Raw genomic sequence first — 18,928 nt, forward strand, 5'->3', positions numbered from 1 at the left:
CCTCAGGAAGGCCCAGGGGTTTTCTCAGACGGTTTTCACAACACGCCACCGGCCTGCCTCCCACTGACCTAGAACCATTTAGAAATTACTCTACAATAGCCTCTTAGCAGAGGAGAGATTCCATAACCAATAAAAAGTGACTTACTCTTCCCAGGGCTGCTAACAATCTCTAGGAAAATAAAACTTCCTTTATGAACATTAAGGGACTCCATTTTTTGAACTCTGCGCGCCAAGTTGGGAGTCTAGAATTTGGCTTATCTTGGCAAGCAGAGGAGCGAGATGAAAGGGAGGGATAGGCTGCTCTCTGAGCCTCTCTGGAAGGATCCCGTGCATGCTACAGATAGATTAAAAGCTAGGGCTGCAAGGCTTGCCTATGGTTTTAAGAAGGAAGTTCTGGAGGAAGTGTGGACTGGAGGTTTGGGTGAGAGGCGTCCAGTCCATCATAGAAATCATGGGTTTTCAGAGAAGGCAGGGGGGTCACTAGGGATGCTGGTATACAGTCGCCTCATTTTGGAGATGGGAAACAGAAGCGCCGAGAGGGTAAATGGGTTTCCTGTTTTGTGCAGGACCACAGCCTGGTCCTACTACCGGGCTTCCTTCTTTTTTTTTAAGTTTATTTATTCATTTTGAGAGACAGAGAAAGAGTGCATGTGCAAGCAGGGGAGGGGCAGAGGGAGAGGAAGAGAATCCCAAGCAAGCTCTGAGCTATCAGCACAGAGCCCCGAAGTGGGGCTGGATGTCAGGAACCCCGAGATCCTGACCTGCACCGAAATCTTAGTTGACCAAGCCACCCAGGCGCCCCATCTTATTTTCTCTTTTAGGTGTTTCATCCTGCATAGCCCACACCTCCTTTGGCAAACCTGCAGTGGACACTGGTGTTCCAGGGGAGGACCCTTCTGCCACCTGGCTCTGGCAGGGGACAGAGAGAGGGAATGATTTCTGGAGCCTGACAGACCTGAGTGTAAATTCCACCTCTGCTCCTTGTTCTGTGTCGTTGGACAAGTCACTCTCTCCCCTGACCCTCGATGTTCTTATCTATGCAGTGCAGGAATCTGCTTCACAGATGTGCTCAGAAATGAATGAATTAGAGTGTCAGCACCTGGCCCCAAACAACCAAGTGGTAAGTGGTTCCTAATTATTACACTAATAACCCCTTTCCAGGCTTCCCCATCCTGGGAATGTCCCCACTGTACGGCCAGTTAGTCACACATACCCAGACCCTAGATATCCTACACTCCTCCCCCGTCCTCACCTGCCCCTGTTGGGCCCCTCACTAAATCCCGTCACTCTAACCCGAACATTTCCCAAACCCGTCCCTTCCTCTCCATCTTCCCCATCACCAACCCCGCTTGAGCCACCTGTTCCGTGAGCCCCGCCTGGAGTCTGAGCCCCTAAATGATCTCCCCACGTTCCCTCTGGTCTTTCTACCAGCCATTCCACGCACAGTTGTCAGAGAGCTTCTGGAAGGCACGTGCCTTATTCAGTTCATCCTCTGCCTGCCAAGGGTTTCCTTTTATTTAAGTATAAACATCAAAATTTACCCCCAGCCTAGCACGCTTGCCCTCCATCACCTCCCGCTCACCAGTTACCTTACCCCTCCCTCCAGCAACCAGCTCAAAGGCCCCACCTCCAGGAAAGTGGCTGTGCGCCCACCCCCCCAACCCTCAGTGAGGGTCCTCTGCCCTAAGCTCTCCCAGGAACATGGCCCCTTCCTTCAAAAGGACACAGGGCCACTGTCAGTAATTGGACAGGACTCATTATTTCAGTAATGTGTGTTCTCACTGGGGTGTGAGCTCTGCGGGCTAAGAATGGGGAGGGGGTTGTGTTCCTGCTCTCTCTCCAGGGATGAATACATAAATGAGCATATGCATGAATGGGAGAGAGGTTGGGAGGGAGGGGGGAAGGTAGTAACTACTGTCCTCATTTTACAGATGGCCAAACTGAGGCTCCAGAAGGTGCGTCATTTCCTGAGGCCTCAAGAGTCAGCACATGATATGGTCTGGACCCGAGGGGCTGGATCTGAGCCCAGCGTCCTGTGTCCGTCCCCAGGCTGCTCTGGAAGCCGGTGACCACATCTCTCCCTTTAACATGTAACTTTCTCCACTTTAACCAGTGGCTCAGCAAAAAAAAAAAAAAAAAGAAAAAGAAAAAAAAAAAGAAAAAATCATCAGTGTTTTGTTTTGTTCTGTTTTTTAAATGGGAGGCTCTGAGGGTATGGGAGGGGCCATAATTGGTAGATGAACAAAGAAGAGATTGCACGTTGATACAGTGGATATTTTGAGTTTAAAAAAAAAAAGGATGACCATGAAAAGGCACAAAATTTGTTGCTATTGAGACCAAGTATAACCACATTTCCAAAATTGTTTCTATGGGTCTGAAGATAGTAGATTAAGGGTAACTGACTTGGCAAAAGGCCTAGACGGGTTTTCAGACGCTCTTGGGTTAGAAAAAAACAAATCAGGGCAGTAAAAGCCTCGGTGGGGACGCTACACCAACATGGCTGATAGAAACGGAACATTCTATGAGTCATTTGTAGCTTTAAATACTATAGAAAAAAGAATGCATAACACATGCCCAAACAGCCTCCCTTTGATGTGGTGAACCCTTTTAAAACCACATTGTTCAAATTTATGTTAAAATGCGAACCCTTCATGTTTACAATGGTGCTCTTGGAGAAATGCAATATAAAAGTACAACTGTTAAATTTCAAAGACAAGACTTATAACCTCAGAACAATAGGGCATTCCCAGTGCAAATTTATGAGCTGTTAAACCTCAAAAGATTCCTTCAATTAGCAGTGAAGGCTTTTGACATATTTGCAGCCTGATATAGGGACTGCTCTTTCTATAATTTGGGGTGTATTGCTTTTATCAGAACTTTTCCTTACTTTTATTGACCTCGGCCGACAACTATTGTGCTTCTCTCGGCACAGCGTTTGATCCTGCTAATTATGCTGCGGGGCCCGGCCGGCATTTCACGGTTTACCATTGCTCCTGGGGCGTGCTACAAATTATACATAATGCATCGCATTGTAATTGCTGCATTGTGAACTTGGCTTGCCTTTCCAACATAAAATACCGACATCCAAGTAGTTTTATTATAAAAAACCATAAGGGATTCTTTTGGATTATAAACATCTGAAGACATAACATTCTCATGAATTCCAGCTGGCTATTTTGGACACACAGAGGGACAGGCGAGGCTGAAAAGCAAAGCAAATATACTTCATATTGATGTTTACAGAGGAAAAGAGGAGGAGGCGGTCATAATGGCAAGAGGCCTATGCTGAATGCAAAACACAACGGAGGGCGCAGAAACTGACGGGCGGACAGAAGTCCAAACTGAGAAACCCCAGAGAGGCCAATTCTAGTGATGGTCCTTCACCTCCCTGGGCCTCGAGTTCCTCATTTCGAAAACAAAGGCACAGAACCAAGCGAGCGCAGAAGTCCCTTCACCAAAGACAGGGGCCTCAGGAGAGCAGGGGCTTGTTTTCTGAGTCTAGTTCATCAGGCCAGCCTTGCCAGCAGTAAACGTGAGGCCTCTCTTGGGTGCCTTACTGGTTTGGGGCCTCATAGAACAAGATAATGGCTCTTTAAAGGGTGGGGGTGGACAGCATGAGTGAAGTCAAACATTTTATATATGCAACACGGCCCGCTGGAAAACAAAATCAGGAGAACAGTATGGCGGGCAGTGGGGTTTATCACTGCTGCCTGCACGCCCCAGGGCGGAAGTCTGTGCTCCTGACGGCCCCATAGGCTGCTGGCAGCTCCAGGCCTGCAGTTTGGAAGCAACACCTAGGTACCAGGCCACTACTCCTAATCCTCTTTTCTACCCTGCCCCCCTCCCCCCAAAATGAGACAGCAGCCTGATCTATGAATTCACGCTGGTTTCTTTTCACTTCCTTTCAGGGAGAAGAATGTTCTAGAAGAGTTTAAGTGGAGGTGGCACTCAATCTGAGCACATTCTGCGTCAGTGAGGATGCCATCACCAATGAAGGGGGAGAAGGTAGGGGTGAGGCTGTGGGGGGTGAGTGGGGGTCAGGCTCATTCATCTTAGTAATTTACAACAAGTCACAGCTATCTGGGGACACGCCACTTCCCTGCTGTTGCCACATGCCACAGTGGCTGGATTTGGAAGTCAATGATGTAGCATCCTCACTTCTCTTGTCTAATGAGGTTTCTGGGTGCAGGGTGTGGGGTGGTGGCGCTGTATGTCTAAGATCCAGGATGAGCAGACCGCACAGGCTGTCCCCACAGGCCGTGTCTGGAAGCGACACTTGGGCTGGTCCTGACGGGGACAGCGGCCAATTCTGTCACACCTTCACAGTGTCCCTCGTGCCAGAACTGGGAGGCTTCATCCCTGTTCCCATCCTGCATTTAGTCTCCAAATGATTGGGACTTGTGACCAGTCAAGTTGGCCATGCCAGTGGAGATGGGACGGGGGACTATTTAAAACTGAGCCCACTGGCATGACCGCGTTCATATTTTCTGTGTTGCTCAGACTTAGAGACGGAATACAGCACCCCAGTCCTGCAGCCAGAGGCACTGAGCAGAGCCCACGGGGGGCACGTTTTCAGCTCTTGTTCTCTGTCAGCGATGGTGGAACTTGGTCTATGCATTTGATCTCTTTTCAACTATTTTCCAAATCCTATGTGGTCTCTGCAAGCACTACCACAACTCCTAACTTGCCAGTATAAGAGGCAACAATACTTAAGGAGTTTACACGTAGCTCACTGTTGAACATTCTAAGCCTGACAAATGTTCAGGGCTCCCTTCTCTGTGTAGAGATACACGCCTTCCCAGGCCTTTCTGCACTAGACAACATTTGCAGCCATGTCCTGGCATCCTAGCAACATCCCTGTTCTGCACCAACCCCCTGCCCCTTCCCTTAAGAGACACTTTCTGTTGTCAAGGTGGGACTCGCCTGGTTTCTGCGGGCTCCGAGGGGAAATGAGAAGGCGTCAGGAAAATTGTGACCTGGGTGGGCCTGGGAGGAAGGGCCCTTCTGCAAGAAGACGACCGCCCTGAGGACGGCAAGTGGACTGTTAGGGCCCCTAGAGCATCTACTCCACAAGTGTCCAACACGGTCCCGTCAAAAAGAGTTTCTCTTTATGTTCCTTTACCATCCTGGTGTCACATTACACTCGGGAGACCCTACGGGAGCTCTGGTCTGAAAGCTCATGTGTTAGAAATGGAGCTGCTGACTAAAGGGAGGAATGGCCGGTGGTTTTCAACACACAATTTCCAGGGCGACCGGGTGGCTCAGTCAGTTGGGCGTCAGAGTCTTGATTTGGGCTCAGGTCATGATCGCAGGGTCATGGGATTGGGCCCTGTATTGGGCTCCACACTAAGCTCAGATCCTGTTTGAGATTCTCTCTCTCGCTCTCTCTCCCTTTGTCCCTCTCCCCCACTTGCTCTCTCTCTCTCTCTCAAACACAAAAACAATCTTTAAAAAAATGCACCACCATTTCCTTCCCACCACTAAGAGACTCGACTCTCCCCGCTCCCCTTCCCGGGTGACTGCCGTGAAAAAGTTGGGGCATCGGGAGCACTGCTGGTCCACATGTGGCCATCAGACCAGCGGACCTGGCCTCACTGTGCCACAGGAGCGCAGCCTAAAGGAGACATATGGCCTAAAACTGGTAAAGGCCACCTACACGCAAGGCTTGGGACCTTACAGGAATGAGCTCCAATTAGACACCTTCAGTGCAGGGGAGTCACCACCCTGCCCTTAGTGATAGGGACCAGACACTAGAGTGGAAATTCCTATGCAAAGCACTTCCAGGGTAAACTCGTATTTATTTTTCAACCAAGTGGGAGAATCAAATGACCAGATGTCTCCTTTGTACATCTTCATGAACAAACAAGAGACCTGACAGAAGTCACTACCTGGATCCTCGGGGCTCAAAAACAGCAACACTGACACAATAGCGTGGGGTCAGGTCCTGGCTCAGCTTCACCACATTCATGTTCTATGCTCACCACTGTGTCCAGAGACCTGAAATTCAGGGGACCGACACTGAAAGGACCCTCTGAGTCAAATGTTAAGTCCAGTAAAATCTGGTCTAAAAGAAATGCTCTCAAATTTCATGTCTACTGGCTGATGACCCACCTAGTTTCATAATCTCTGGTTAACTAGAAAACTCAGAACTTCTTCCTCCTACTACTGACAGCTGACATTTTTATTGTGTGCTTACTATGTGTCAGGTATGGAGTTAAGCATCCGACTTGACTTCCTCACATGATGGACAAGGGGCAGGGGGTGTGGCTCACCAGTCACAGCCCGCAGAGGACACAGTTAGTATCCTCATTTTCATCTCTCTAACCTCCTTATTCTGGTTTAGAGCTTATAATTTCTAATTCCATCCAAGTCTCTGAGGCTGTCTGAAACTGTAGCAACTTGCCTCTCCCCTTTCCTTAATTAATATGACCGACATTAACTGAAAACACAGATTGTGTGTCAAGTACCATTCTTGATTAAGGACAAATAAAGATATAGTTTTTTTCTCTTGAGAAATCCACTGAAGTCTAAGATGAATAGGGGTATATGGTTTAAATGAGTGCAAATATTCACATCCAAGAGACCTATGTGCTAAATCCAATATTAAACATATATGAAATTTCTAAAGTTAATGAGGCTACCTAGACACCCCCTTGTCTTACAGATCCTGAAGCAGGATTCAGAAAAGCTAAGAAACTTACCCAAGACCCCCAGCTAGTCTGCAATAACTTTTTTTTTTTTTTTTAGAATTTATTTTTAAGTAATCTCTACTCCCAATGTGGGTCTTGAACTTACAACCCTGAGATCGAGAGTCACATGTTCCACTGACTGAGCCAGCCAGTTGCCTTGCCTGCATGAACTCGGAACTGAAACCTGGCCCGCCCAATTCTCATCAACTACAGACACGCCTATGATTCAGCGCATCGAACAACATATGTGACCCAACAAGATTTCCAGAAAGAAGGGTCATTCCAATGGCCCAGGCGTCCACAAGGCATTGCCAGTCTTGCTCACGTAGCGCATAAGTTGACTCCGTTAGAACAGTGGCTTCTCTCTGATGTCAGGCCACAGACACTCAAAACATGCAGTTGGTGGGCAGTGAACCTTCCATCAAAGAGTTCTGTGTTCCTCCAACTGCCCCTCCCACCTGGTCCAACAGTGAGCAAACGGCCCAGCTAATTTCAAACCAAACTTCAGACCTATATTTGGCAGCAAAGCATGTTTAGAACTTTGCAGTGTTGGGAATGCCAGGGTCAGAATCCTAACTATTTCTTCAAACTGTTACATCCACTGCTAGGTAAAAGGAGCCTTTGACTCTGGCCACTCATCAAGGCCTGGAATACTGGGTAAGGACACAAGAGTGTGGCAAGGCCATGAGTCAGCCTCCCCACAGTCCCCACAAACCCTCAAGTCTAGCACATTCTCCTACCTAATGGTTAACCTGAATAAAACAGATCTCAGGAGGGAGCAGCTGGAGGGGTCAACAGTCAGGATTGCAATTTTAGGACAGAAAACTCTATTGGCCTTAGAGCCGGTCTATGGCTCACAGAAATGCTGGAAAGGGATGTGATCCATGGCAATTATGCCTGTGAATGAAGGTGCTCCTCATTCTTCTCATTTGGCTTTTACTCCTTAAGATAATAATGATAACAATCACAAAAGACCTGGCTGTGTTAAGAATGACGATCTCTAAAACTTCCAGGCTTGTTTACTCATGGTCTAATTTACCATCTTCTCTGAAGAGAAAACAACTCAAATTTAAAACATTAGAAAGGTTCTTGCTGGGGTACCCGGGTGATTTAGTTGGTCAAGCGTCTGACTCTTGATTTCAGCTCAGGTCATGATTTTACGGTCTTGAGACAGAGCCCCATGTTGGGCTCTGCTCTGAGTGTGGAGCCTGTTTAAGATTCTCTCCCTCTCTCTCTCTCTATCCCTCCCTGACTTGCGCATGTGTGCTCTCCCTCTCTAAAAAAAAGTAAAAAAAAAAAAAAAAAAGTTCTTGCTGAAGAAGATGGGGCAGGGAAGAAAGAGTAAATAGGAGTAGAAACATCTAAAAAATGGCTTTGGGAAATACTTACATAGTCATGGAGCTTTACTCTAAATAAATAAATCCCGGTCTTCCAATGGGGATAGTTTGGGTAAATGGCAAAAGGATATGAGGAAGCAGTGTAGAAAAGGGCATATGAAAATACCACCTTCCTGAGGTCCTTACACAAGGAGGCCACTTCTTGGTCATCAACATCTCCAATGCAAGAAAACATCTCACATTTTCTTGAGTAATTATATTCTTAATTTGATGTCAGGCAAATCTTGTCCTTTCTCTGGGGAGAATATGCTTTGGGATTCCTGCCACAAATTAAAATGCCCTCGATGAGTTTAGGAATAGCTCACTTAGGAACCATATAGATTTAGGGGTGCCTGGGTAGCTCAGTTAGTTGAATGTCTGACTCTTGACATCAGCTTAGGTCTTAATTTCAGGGTTGTGAGTGCAAGCCCCATAATTGGGCTCCATACTGAGGATGGAGCCTACTTAAAAAAAATGCAGAGATATACCCATACATGCAAAAAGGCAATACTGAAAGTGAACAAGAGGTGCCTGGGTGGCTCAGTTGGTTAAACGTCAAATTTCTGCTCAGGTCATGATCTCACAGCTTGTGGGTTCAAGATAGGCTTCGGGTTCTGTGCTGACAGCTCAGATTCTGGAGCCTGCTTCAGATTCTGTGTCTCCCTCTCTCTCTCTCTGCATCTCCCCCACTCACACTCTGTCTATCTCTGTCTCTCAAAACTGAATAAATGTTAAAAAAAAATAAAAGAGAAAGGAAGGAAAGGAAGAAAGGAAGGAAGGAAGGGCGGACGGAAAGAAGGGAGGGAGGGAGGCCGGTAGGGAGGGAGGGAACTAAAGTCCCTGGGCTGGCGTTCAGGTAGAAACCACCATGAAGAAGGACGGTGCCAGAGGGCACAGTACAAACTCAGGAAGGGTTCTACACCTGCTTAATCTCAAGTCCAGGTCTACCAAGCGATTTGAGAAGAAATACAGAAAAAACCATAGCAGTGGAGAAACCGAACATTTACATGCTCAAATTTTATGCTATAGGCTTCCTTCTGCACTCTAGCTTTAGTTTATAAACAGAAGGGTTGTCTTTTGAATACACAAGGTCATCTGTGCAAGTACGTACAATCCAACCGAGAAATGAGTAATGAAAAGCAAAGACACTTCAAATATACTTCACAAAAAAAATAGTCTAAGGAGCAAGAGCTTGATGCAGTGTGAAGGGACAGACCTCTGGACTCCAGGAATGAGTCTGTCCTGGTCACTGTGGTGTTGCTAGTGTCGGTGGCCAATGAGCATTTGTTGAATGACAGAATTCCAAAGGATTTTCATGGATGGAGAGCAAGTTCCAGCATTTCTGCCCTGAACCAGAAACTCAGCCCAGCAAGCAGCATTGCAGGTTTTTGTTTAGATCAAGAGGACCGTGGACAGTACTTAGAGAGGTCTGTCACAGTCTCTGGAGGCCTTGGGGGTCTGTGATGGGCAAGTACTCCCAGTGTTCATCCATGTCAGTGTGGACCCCCCTTTCCTCAAGTCTGAGGAAGAAAAGAATGGGCTTTTTAGACAGTCCTAGAATCTCCCGTCCTCATTTAGTCCCTTGGTATTTCTTTCTTTCATAAGGAGGAGGCTCTCTCTCTAGCTTTCTGCCATGTTCAATAGGTCACATGCTACCAAACCCTAGAGCTCTGAAGAAAAACGAAGATACATCTTTGGATTAAACAAAGTCACAGTCATATGTCTCAACGCATTTGAAATGACATTGGGCGGGGCTTCCAAAAGTAAAAGCCCACGAAGGTCCTCAGACATCCCTACATGACTGCCGGGACATCTCTGTTCTCACAAAGCCCACAGTCTGGTGCGGTCAGAGGCACACACCAACAGCCACCGTGCCCTTGTGAAATATCTAAGAAAATAACTTCTCTGAACCTCAATTTCCTCATGAGAAAACAACCAACCCAAACCCAGAAACCACGGTCTTCAGGGCAGTTTTGAGGACCAAATTCAAAACAAGAAAAGATGGGAAAGTATTTCACAAGCTCAAACTGATGAGAAGTAAGTAACAAGTTTTAACTTCTTAAATCGTGGTCCTCCAGCGTAGCAAATGTCTCCTACTTTGTCTGATGCTGCACCTGCTATCTCTGAAGAATCAGCGCTCAGAACAGAAGAATCTCTACCAAACCCTAAATATTAGGCTTCAGCCAACCGATGTTCCCAATGGACACACATACATAAACCGGGACGCTTCACGCACAGACAAATCTTGGGTCCATATCATGACGCTCCAAAGAGCCAGAGGTTTAAAAAAAAAATCTTACTTCGGGAAAAAAAAAATGAAACCATTTTTCAACTAGCTTCCATTCTAAGCAGACCATTTATTTGCCCTAAGAATGAGGAGCCATAGACTTGCTCCTAAATTCAGTTGTAGGCCTCTCTTTGCAGACATTTTATTAAACACGTCAATCCTCCCGGCCAGCAATGCTAGTAGGTAAAAAGGGAAAATGAACTCAGTTTTGGAAAGAAAGGATCACATGACACAGCTTGGAAGTCTATCCTAGGAGACGACCTGGTTCTATTATTTGTCCTGGGTTTTCCCCCCCTAATCTTTGTTGTGGCCCCCTGTTGGGGAGCAGCGTGGGAGAGGGCTGGGGGGGATGTGGCCAGGTTAAGAGCAGCCCAGGCCCTGAAGAAGGGCAACATTTAGAAATTTCTGAGAAGAGAAAACGGGCTGGTCCGAATGTGTTAGACGAGACCCTCCTTCTGGCTTCAGGGCTCCCTTTGTGTTTCACCACAGGATGTGTGTTAAGATGATGTGCAGCGTGTTTAAATAAAACAAGAAAACAAACCAAGAAAAATGTAGCCTCGTGAAGAAGGAAAATCCCCTGAAAATACTTTACTCCGACTTCAAACATGAAATCGCATTTACAAAATAACATTTTAATGATTTAGGCGTAAATGACTCGGGAACATATGGATTAAATTTCCTTCAAAATGCATATGGCTTGAACAATTAGGGGGAACTTGCTTGGCAAAAATGAGCTTGGTTTGTAGAGCACAGCTCTGGAAAAAGAAAAAAGAAAAAAAAAGAAGTGTGTCAAAAGGCACTTACTGTTAGCGTCCCTTTCTGGTGCTTTCTTCGGTGACGGAGTCATTGGCTACAGCAGCCATTACCTAACAAACTTGGAACAACTTTCTTGGAAATGGATTAATTCTTTTTCCCTATTTAGGCAAAGTATTCAATAAGTTTATAATAAATGTCTCTCGTTCATTCCCAATATTGCATCAAAAATAGAGGCCCACTTCTGTAAAAAAATGTTGACCTGTCTTAGACCCAGGGCAAACGGCTACCTCATCTTTTAGACAACAGGGATTTAGCATCTCAGGATGTTAAAACAGGGAGGTTTTTGTTTTCTTTTAATCTATTTGGAATAAACTTTAGAAAATACATTTTCCCCCCAAAAATTAAAGATGCAAATTTTAAACAAAGTCCACAATAACCAGACTCTGTTTTACTTGACCAGCCTTACTTACTTTTTCACAAAACTTCACATGCGAACACTACCACCCTCATTATAAGATACCTTAGCATTCATAGTGTTTACTGTTCCCAAAATGTACCCTCAAATACCAACTCATTCCATTCCGGGGGACAGTCATGATGAGTGTTCAAAGTATATTTTTTAAAGATTAAAACATAATTTAATGTTTATTTTGAGAGGGAGAGAGAGCGTGCATGAACAGGGGGAGACACAGAAAGGAAGAGAGAGAGACTCCTAAGCAGGCCCCATGCTCTCAGGCCAGAGGCTGATGCAGGGCTTGAACTCACACACTGCGAGATCATGACCTGAGCTGAGATCAAGAGTTGGACACTTAACCAACCAAGCCATGCAGGCACCCCTCAACTCATTTTTTCAACAAGGAAACTGAGAGCTGAGGTTCAGATAAAGGTCATAAAGCACCAACTAGCCATGATGCAAGCACCAAATATCCACTCCTGTCTTGAAATCTTTTCTTGTTCGTTTTTAGTAATATTTGGTAGAACTCTCTAGAATGCCTAGTCCCTTTATCCCCACATACCAGAATCTCCATTCTTCAAGGACCAGAACAAAAGCCACACCTTCCAAGATATGATCCTCGAACACTCAGTCTCTAAGTTTGACGGTCTTTTTGTGTGTGTGTGTCAACTGGACTCAGCTATGGACTCCCGTTGTGCAGTCAGACATGGATTAAGGTGTTGTGGCAAAGGTATTCAGCAGACATGTCTAAAGTCCATAATCTGTTGACATGGAGGAAGATGAATCTAGATCATCTGGGTGGGCCTAGTTCAGAAAGGCCCTCAGGACCAGAGCGGAGGTTTCCCTGAAGAAGCAGGAATCCCACCTGTGGCACGTGCAGGAGAATGTCACCCCCCCACCCCCGTCCTGCAGACATGCCTTTGGATTTCAGATGGGTCTGTTCAGCACCTTCCAGTGCAGGAGCCAATTCCTTGCACTGAATCTCCTAATGTGTGTCTCCCACGGGTAGTTTCTCTGGTTGAACTAGGTTACTCCCCAGGTAATTCTCCCTCACTGTTCCTATCATTTATAGAATTCTAAAGCCATTTCTATAGCTCATTGCCATAGACGTTCTTTGCTACTGTAAGTTCTTTGTAGGCAGGCCCATGTCTCAGGCATCCTGTAAGCCACCCGGCACTTAGCCTTACATGTGAATAAATATTCACCGGAAGAATTAGATTACGTAATACAAGAGCAGAAGGGACAGTGCTTCGTCCTCCTGTGAAATAAGTAAACCTGATTCCAAAATGCTCATCAGAAACAGGACAAGGCAAGGAGAGTTATAGCCTTGTAAGTGATTTCACCTAGGAGATTATTTCTGTCACCTACCAACTGGTTACTGGTTTCTCCTCACTGGACAGGCCAACCCTATGGGTGCGGGACATTTAACACCCCTGGCCCTGAGGCACTGAATGATGACCTCAATCTCTCTACTCACCCATCAGTGCAACTACAGAAAAGTCCTCACATATTTCCCAATGACCGCCCTGCAGGGGGCATACTGTGCTTATCAAAATGTACCTTCTTGTCATTAAAACAATTAACATTTATCAAAATATGGAGTGAAAAATTAAGCCAAGAATAGCTTCTTCTAAAACAAGTTGCAGAATTACGGATCTGAAAAATGAAAGATACTAAGAGGTTTTCATGAATGCCAAAAAGTGATCACATACAGAAAGCCACAGGCAGGAAAAGATTTCTTTTTTCTTCTTTTTTTTAATGTTTTATTTATTTTTGAGACCGAGAGAAACAGAGCATGAGAGGGGAAGGGGCAGAGAGAGAGGGAGACACAGAATCTGAAGCAGGCTCCAGGCTCCCAGCTGTCAGCACAGTGCCTGATGCGAGGCTCAAACCCACGAACTGTGAGATCATGACCTGAGCCGAAGTCGGAGGCTTCACCGACTGAGCCACCCAGACGCTGCTAATTTTTTTTTTTAACATTTATTTATTTTTGAGAGACAGAGACAGTAGGGGAGGGGCAGAGAGAGAGGGAGACACAGAATCTGAAGCAGGCTTCAGGCTCCGAGCTGTCAGCCCAGAGCCTGACACGGGGCTCGAACTCACAAGCCATGAGATCATGACCTGAGGTGAAGTTGGACACTTAACTGACTGAGCCACCCAAGCGCCCCAAGATTTCTTAACTTTAGATACTTTATCCAAGCTTATATAAGTATTTTTATTAATTCAACAAGTACTTAGGAGCCCTTCTGTAAGCCAGAAAGTATGTTATGAGCCCATAAGAAAACATCTAGAAAGACTTCCATGAAGTACAGAGGGTACATTTTGGGATGTTAAAATACTAGTTATGTGGCATGCACAGAATTCATTCTTGGGGACATGGGGGCCTCACAAAGAGGTAATCAATCCATCGTCTACATCACTTTCTCGAAGTGATCTGCAGACCAGCCTCAGAGCATCATCAGGGAACTTATTAGGAAAGCAAGAATTCTCAGACCCCATCCCAACCTGCTGCTTCAGGATCTCAGGGGATGGGACATCCTGCTTAGCGTGTATCAGAGTCACCTTCACAGTCTGCTGGGACAGGCTGCCGGTCTCACCCCGGAGTTTCTGGTTCAGCAGGTCTGGGGTGGAGTCCAAGAATCTGTTATCTCTAACAAGTTCCCAGGACTCGCTTTGAGAAATGATGCCCTACACATGCCCTAGTATGATGGCCACTGGCCACATGCGGCTATTTACATTTAAATGAATTCAAAGTAAGTAAAATAAAAATTCAGTTTCTCGGCTGCATTAAATACCGTAGTCTCCTGCTCATCCATGGTTTTGCTTTCTCCTGTTTTGGGTACCCATGGTTATGCAAGGCCACGAGGCAGGTGATCCGCCTCTGACACATGGCCAGAAGGTCAAGAGTAGCTTAAGGCTACGCCATTCACCTCACTTCATCTCATCATGTAGGCATTTTATCATCTCAAGTCATCCCAAGAAGGGCAAGTACAAGACATTTTGGGAGAGACTACATTCACACAGCTTTTTATTGGTGTATATTATAATCATTCTAGTTTACTGTTGTTAATCTCTTGCTGTGCCTAATTTCTCAATTAAACTTTATCATAGTATATACGTATAGGAAAAAAACATAGCACATACAGGGTTCAGTACTATCTATGGTTTCAGACATTCATGGGGGGGGTCTCAGAATGTATCCCTCAAGGATAAGGGGGCACTCCCGTACATTCCAAGGGTTCAGCACATCCAGCGAGCGGCCGGCCACTATACTGGACACTGAAGATACACACCGTGCCCACCATTGCGGAAAGTTCTACTGGACAGCGCTGTTCTGGAATTACTGATAAGTCCCCTCCAGGAGAACCCTTCCATACATAGAAAGGTGCTGCAGGCAGAGAAAAGCCCAATTCCGCATATTAACCTTACAGCGGAAAGCACGAGGCCAGATGGTCCAAGTCAAAGTGAAAACTTGTGAGTGAGTCGCTTCTCACATGGGCGGCTCATGATGGGGTTTATTTATGTAACGCCAGCTCAGGCTGGGGAGTCCAGGGGGAGTGATGCGGCCTGTGTTATCACGCCCCTTCTCATTAGTTCTCAGGGGTAGAGGAGGGGTTAAGAAACTTAAGGCTTTAAAAGCACAGGGCCTCCAGGGCACCTGGATGTCTCAGTAGGTTAAGTGCCCAACTCTTGATTTCATCTCAGGTCACTGATCTCACGGTTTGTGAGTTTGAGCCCTGCGTTAGGCTCTGCTCGGACAGTGGGCAGTCTGCTTGGGACTCTCTCTTCCTCTCCCTCTCCCGCTTATGCTCTCTCTCAAGAAAAAAAAACAACCAAACAATCAAAAAAACGTGGGTTGCCTGGGTAGCTCAGTCAGTTAAGCGTCCGACTTCGGCTCAGGTCATGATCTCAGGCTCTGAGTTCGAGCCCTGTGTCCGGCTCTGTGCTGACAGCTCAGATTCTGTGTCTCCCTCTCTCTTTCTGCACCTCTTCCGCTCAAGCTCTGTCTCTCTCTCAAAAATAAATAAATGTTAAAAAAAATTAAAGTATAGGCCCTCTATTTTAACAAGATACAAAAGCAGAATCTATATGAAACCAGCCACTGTTCATTTCCTGAAGCGGCTCTTGTCAAGGCCATTGCTGACCTTGGCTTTGCTAAGTTGAGAGACCTTTCTCAGCCATGGTCCCACAAGTAGTACAAGGGGCATTTGGCACAGCTGAGCCCTTCTCCCTCCTGACTTATCTTCAAGGAGACGCACTCTTGTCTCCATTTTCTGCCTACTTTGTGGCCGCTTCTTCTCACTCTCCTTTGCTGGTACCTTCTTTTCTTTCCGAACTTCATGTCAGGGACCCAGGCACTGAGTCCTTGACCCTCTTTTCTATTTATGCTCACTTCCTTGGAGATTCCATCCAGCTTCATAAAATTTAAATACAATGTATACCTCACTGATGACCCACAAACAGATGCCGTTTCCAGACCGCACCCAGCACCTGGCCTCATGCCAGCCTCCTCCTCCCTGTGGGAGCACGTGGAGCTCTCATAAACCTTATTCCTTACAGCTCAAAGCCTGAACTGCGTCCCCTAACCCGGCGAATCGGTTCTCTCTGCGTGTTCAGGTTAATGGAAATTCCAACCTCCCAGTGCCCTCAGCCAAACCTCGGTCCCCTCTCCCTCCTCTTTCTCTTACGATCACAACTCTTGTCACACAAATCCTTCTGCATCACCTTTGAAGTGCATCCAGAAGCTGACCCCTCGCTGCTCTGACCCAAGGACTGTTCTGTCATTGGGTTTAGGGTCCACTATCTTGAGACCGTGGTCTTAATTACATCTGTAAAGACTCTTACTCCAAATACATTCTGATGGCGTCTTTTGGGCATCACTGCTCAACCCGCTATGCTGTCCCAGACTAGTCTCAACACAGCAGCCCAGGTGATCTAGCACAAGTTAATTAGGTTACTCCATTGCTCAAAATTCTCGAATGGTCCTATCTTGGAGAAAAAAAAAGTCCTTCGACTGGCCTAAAAGGCCCTAGGTGATCTGGCCCTTTCACTTGTCCTTCCTTACCACCTACCTTCCGGGCACAGACAGCACTGGCTCAGAGGAGTACACGTGGAAAGGAGTGGAGGAATGTGAGCCGTGTTTTGAGTGAGCACTTGGTTATTGACAACACTTAACGAGGAACACGTCGGGGAGGTGGAAAGGTCTGACGAATTTGGTTTTGTACAGGCTGCATGTGAGAGGTCTTTGAGTGGGTTATATATAATTTCAGAAGCTCAGGAAGAGATCTGGGCTGAGGAAGTTGCCGGCATATAACTGAAGCCTTGGGAGAGGAAAGAATCCCCAGAATGAAGTCATTAGGAAAGCCCGTATTCAAAAGTCGAATGGAGGTGTGTGAACCTGCCAAGGAGGCCAAGGAAAGAGGCCAAGGAAAGAGTAGCAGCCGGAAAGTCAGGGGAGTGGGCATCAGGTGGAAAGGGAGGCAAAAGGTAGGGTTTCAAGAAGGGGTGATTAGGTCTGGCGAGAAAATGTAGAGAAGAAAAATGACCCCAGGCCTTAGCAACACTGAGGTCGCTGGAGAACTTGGCTAGAGCTGTGTGGTTAGGGTAATGGCGGCCATAACATGATCGAGGAAGTGGAGGCAAGATTCGGAATTGAAGAAGTGAAGACAGTGAGCAATTTGCTGGAGGATGTCAACGGGAAGAGCGAGCAGGGTGAGTGGAAGGCAGCTATTACTGCGCTCTCTTTTGGGATGAGGCAGGAGGGAGGCTAGCAAATGTTTTGCTGTTGATAGGAAGGATCCAGTGGAGGCTGATGGGATGGGGTGAAGACAGAGAGAGAAAGGGATAATCGGTAGCAAAAGATTTTTCTGAGAAATTAGGAATTAGGATAAGGAGAAGACCTCCCTGCCCAGCTGTCAGGAGGGATGAGTTAAGTATGGGGATGGGTATACGTAAGTCTGTAGCTTTCTTGATGGGAGACGGAAGTCATTACCTACAGGCGGATTCTATTTTCTTTAGGCAGTCAAGGTCAGGTGGGAGGTTGATGTGCATTTATAATAAGCTCAGGCTCCTCTATTGGGTCACGTTCCCCAATCAGACTCCACTGCCAGATGGAGGGTCTGAGACACCCAGAGGCTGGGCTCCTCCCAATCTGTGCTTGTTTCCAGACAGGTGGAAGCAGGATGGGAGCAGCAAGGGCATCGATGGCATTTGTAAGACAGTACTTGAAACAAAACACCAGAAATCTAAGCAGGGTGGGGAGGAAAGAGAAGGAATTAGTGGACTGAAAAGGGGGACAAAGAACACCTGAGGCTGACTAATCAGAAAATTAAGGTCACCTGAAAGTGGCTGAAACTTTAAACATTAAATCAATGAATGCTAAAAGGCTAGTATATTTCACATGAAAAGCAAAGGTGTTTTATTTTTTAATCTGCTCATTTACTTATTTTGAGAGAGAGAGAGAGAGAGAGAGAGAGCGAGAGAGAGAGAGAGAGCGCCAGTAAGGGAGGGGCAGAGAGAGGGAGAGAGAGGATCCCAAGCAGGCTCTGCACTGTCAGCACAAAACCCGATGCTGGGCTCGATCTCATTAATTGCAGGATCATGACCTGAGCTGAAGTCGTATGCTCAACTCACTGAGCCAGCCAAGCACCCCACTTTACTATCGAGCACCACTCTACTTCCTAACAAGGACCAGAGGGACCTTGACATTTAAGAGGTAAGAAGGAGGTATACAATCCAAGAAATATTCCAAATCTGGATTTTATACCATTAAATTACTTCTAAATGACGTGCTTTATTGAGCTCACTACAGCTGTTTCTACCCAAGTGTCCTACATGCAAGTTTTACTGGATTTCTTTTTTCTTTTTTTTAAATGTCTTTTATTTATTTTTGAGAGACAGAGACAGTCAATGTGAGCAGGGGAGGGTCAGAGGGAGACAGAGACACAGAATTTGAAGACAGGCTCCAGGCTCGGAGCTAGCCACCAGCACAGAGCCTGATGCGGGGCTCGAACCCACGAACCCCAAGATCATGACCTGAGCCGAAGCTGGATGCTTAACTGACTGAGCCGCCCAGGTGCCCCTGGATTTCTTTTTTAAAGTTCCTCTCTATGCAGTGCCCCCCACCCCCAGACAATCCATCATGTCTGGGGGTATTTCAGTCTCTCACAACTAGGGGAAGTGGTGCACTGCAGCCAGTGGGGAGGGGCTGGGTGTTCCCCTCACTCTACAATGCACAGGTCAGTCCCACGCCACCCCAACAAGGAACTATTCAGCCCAAAATGTTAACCTTGCTAAAGAAAATGCAGGCTATTTACAACAAAGAGGGCTCAATTGTGGATCAACGTAACTAACAAACTATCTTCAA

General features: G+C 46.4%; 1 protein-coding gene across 5 annotated transcripts in view; it reads right to left on the bottom strand.

Annotated features, from left to right (window-relative positions):
• RHBDD1 (rhomboid domain containing 1) overlaps window positions 1–18,928 on the bottom strand; it is a 145,568-nt gene that overhangs the window by 17,875 nt on the left and 108,765 nt on the right. Inside the window, exon 7 of one of the 5 annotated variants that reach the window (XM_029933691.1) lies at window positions 5,778–5,997. The exons of the other annotated variants lie outside the window; for them this stretch is intronic. Coding sequence (XP_029789551.1) covers window positions 5,978–5,997 — 20 coding nt within the window. The 3' untranslated portion in view covers window positions 5,778–5,977. Of the gene's footprint in view, window positions 1–5,777; window positions 5,998–18,928 lie in introns of those variants that run through there. 5 annotated transcript variants of the gene reach the window in all.

The sequence above is a fragment of the Suricata suricatta genome, chromosome 3 (genome assembly GCF_006229205.1).
Source record: "Suricata suricatta isolate VVHF042 chromosome 3, meerkat_22Aug2017_6uvM2_HiC, whole genome shotgun sequence".
Classification (NCBI taxonomy): Eukaryota; Metazoa; Chordata; class Mammalia; order Carnivora; family Herpestidae; genus Suricata; species Suricata suricatta.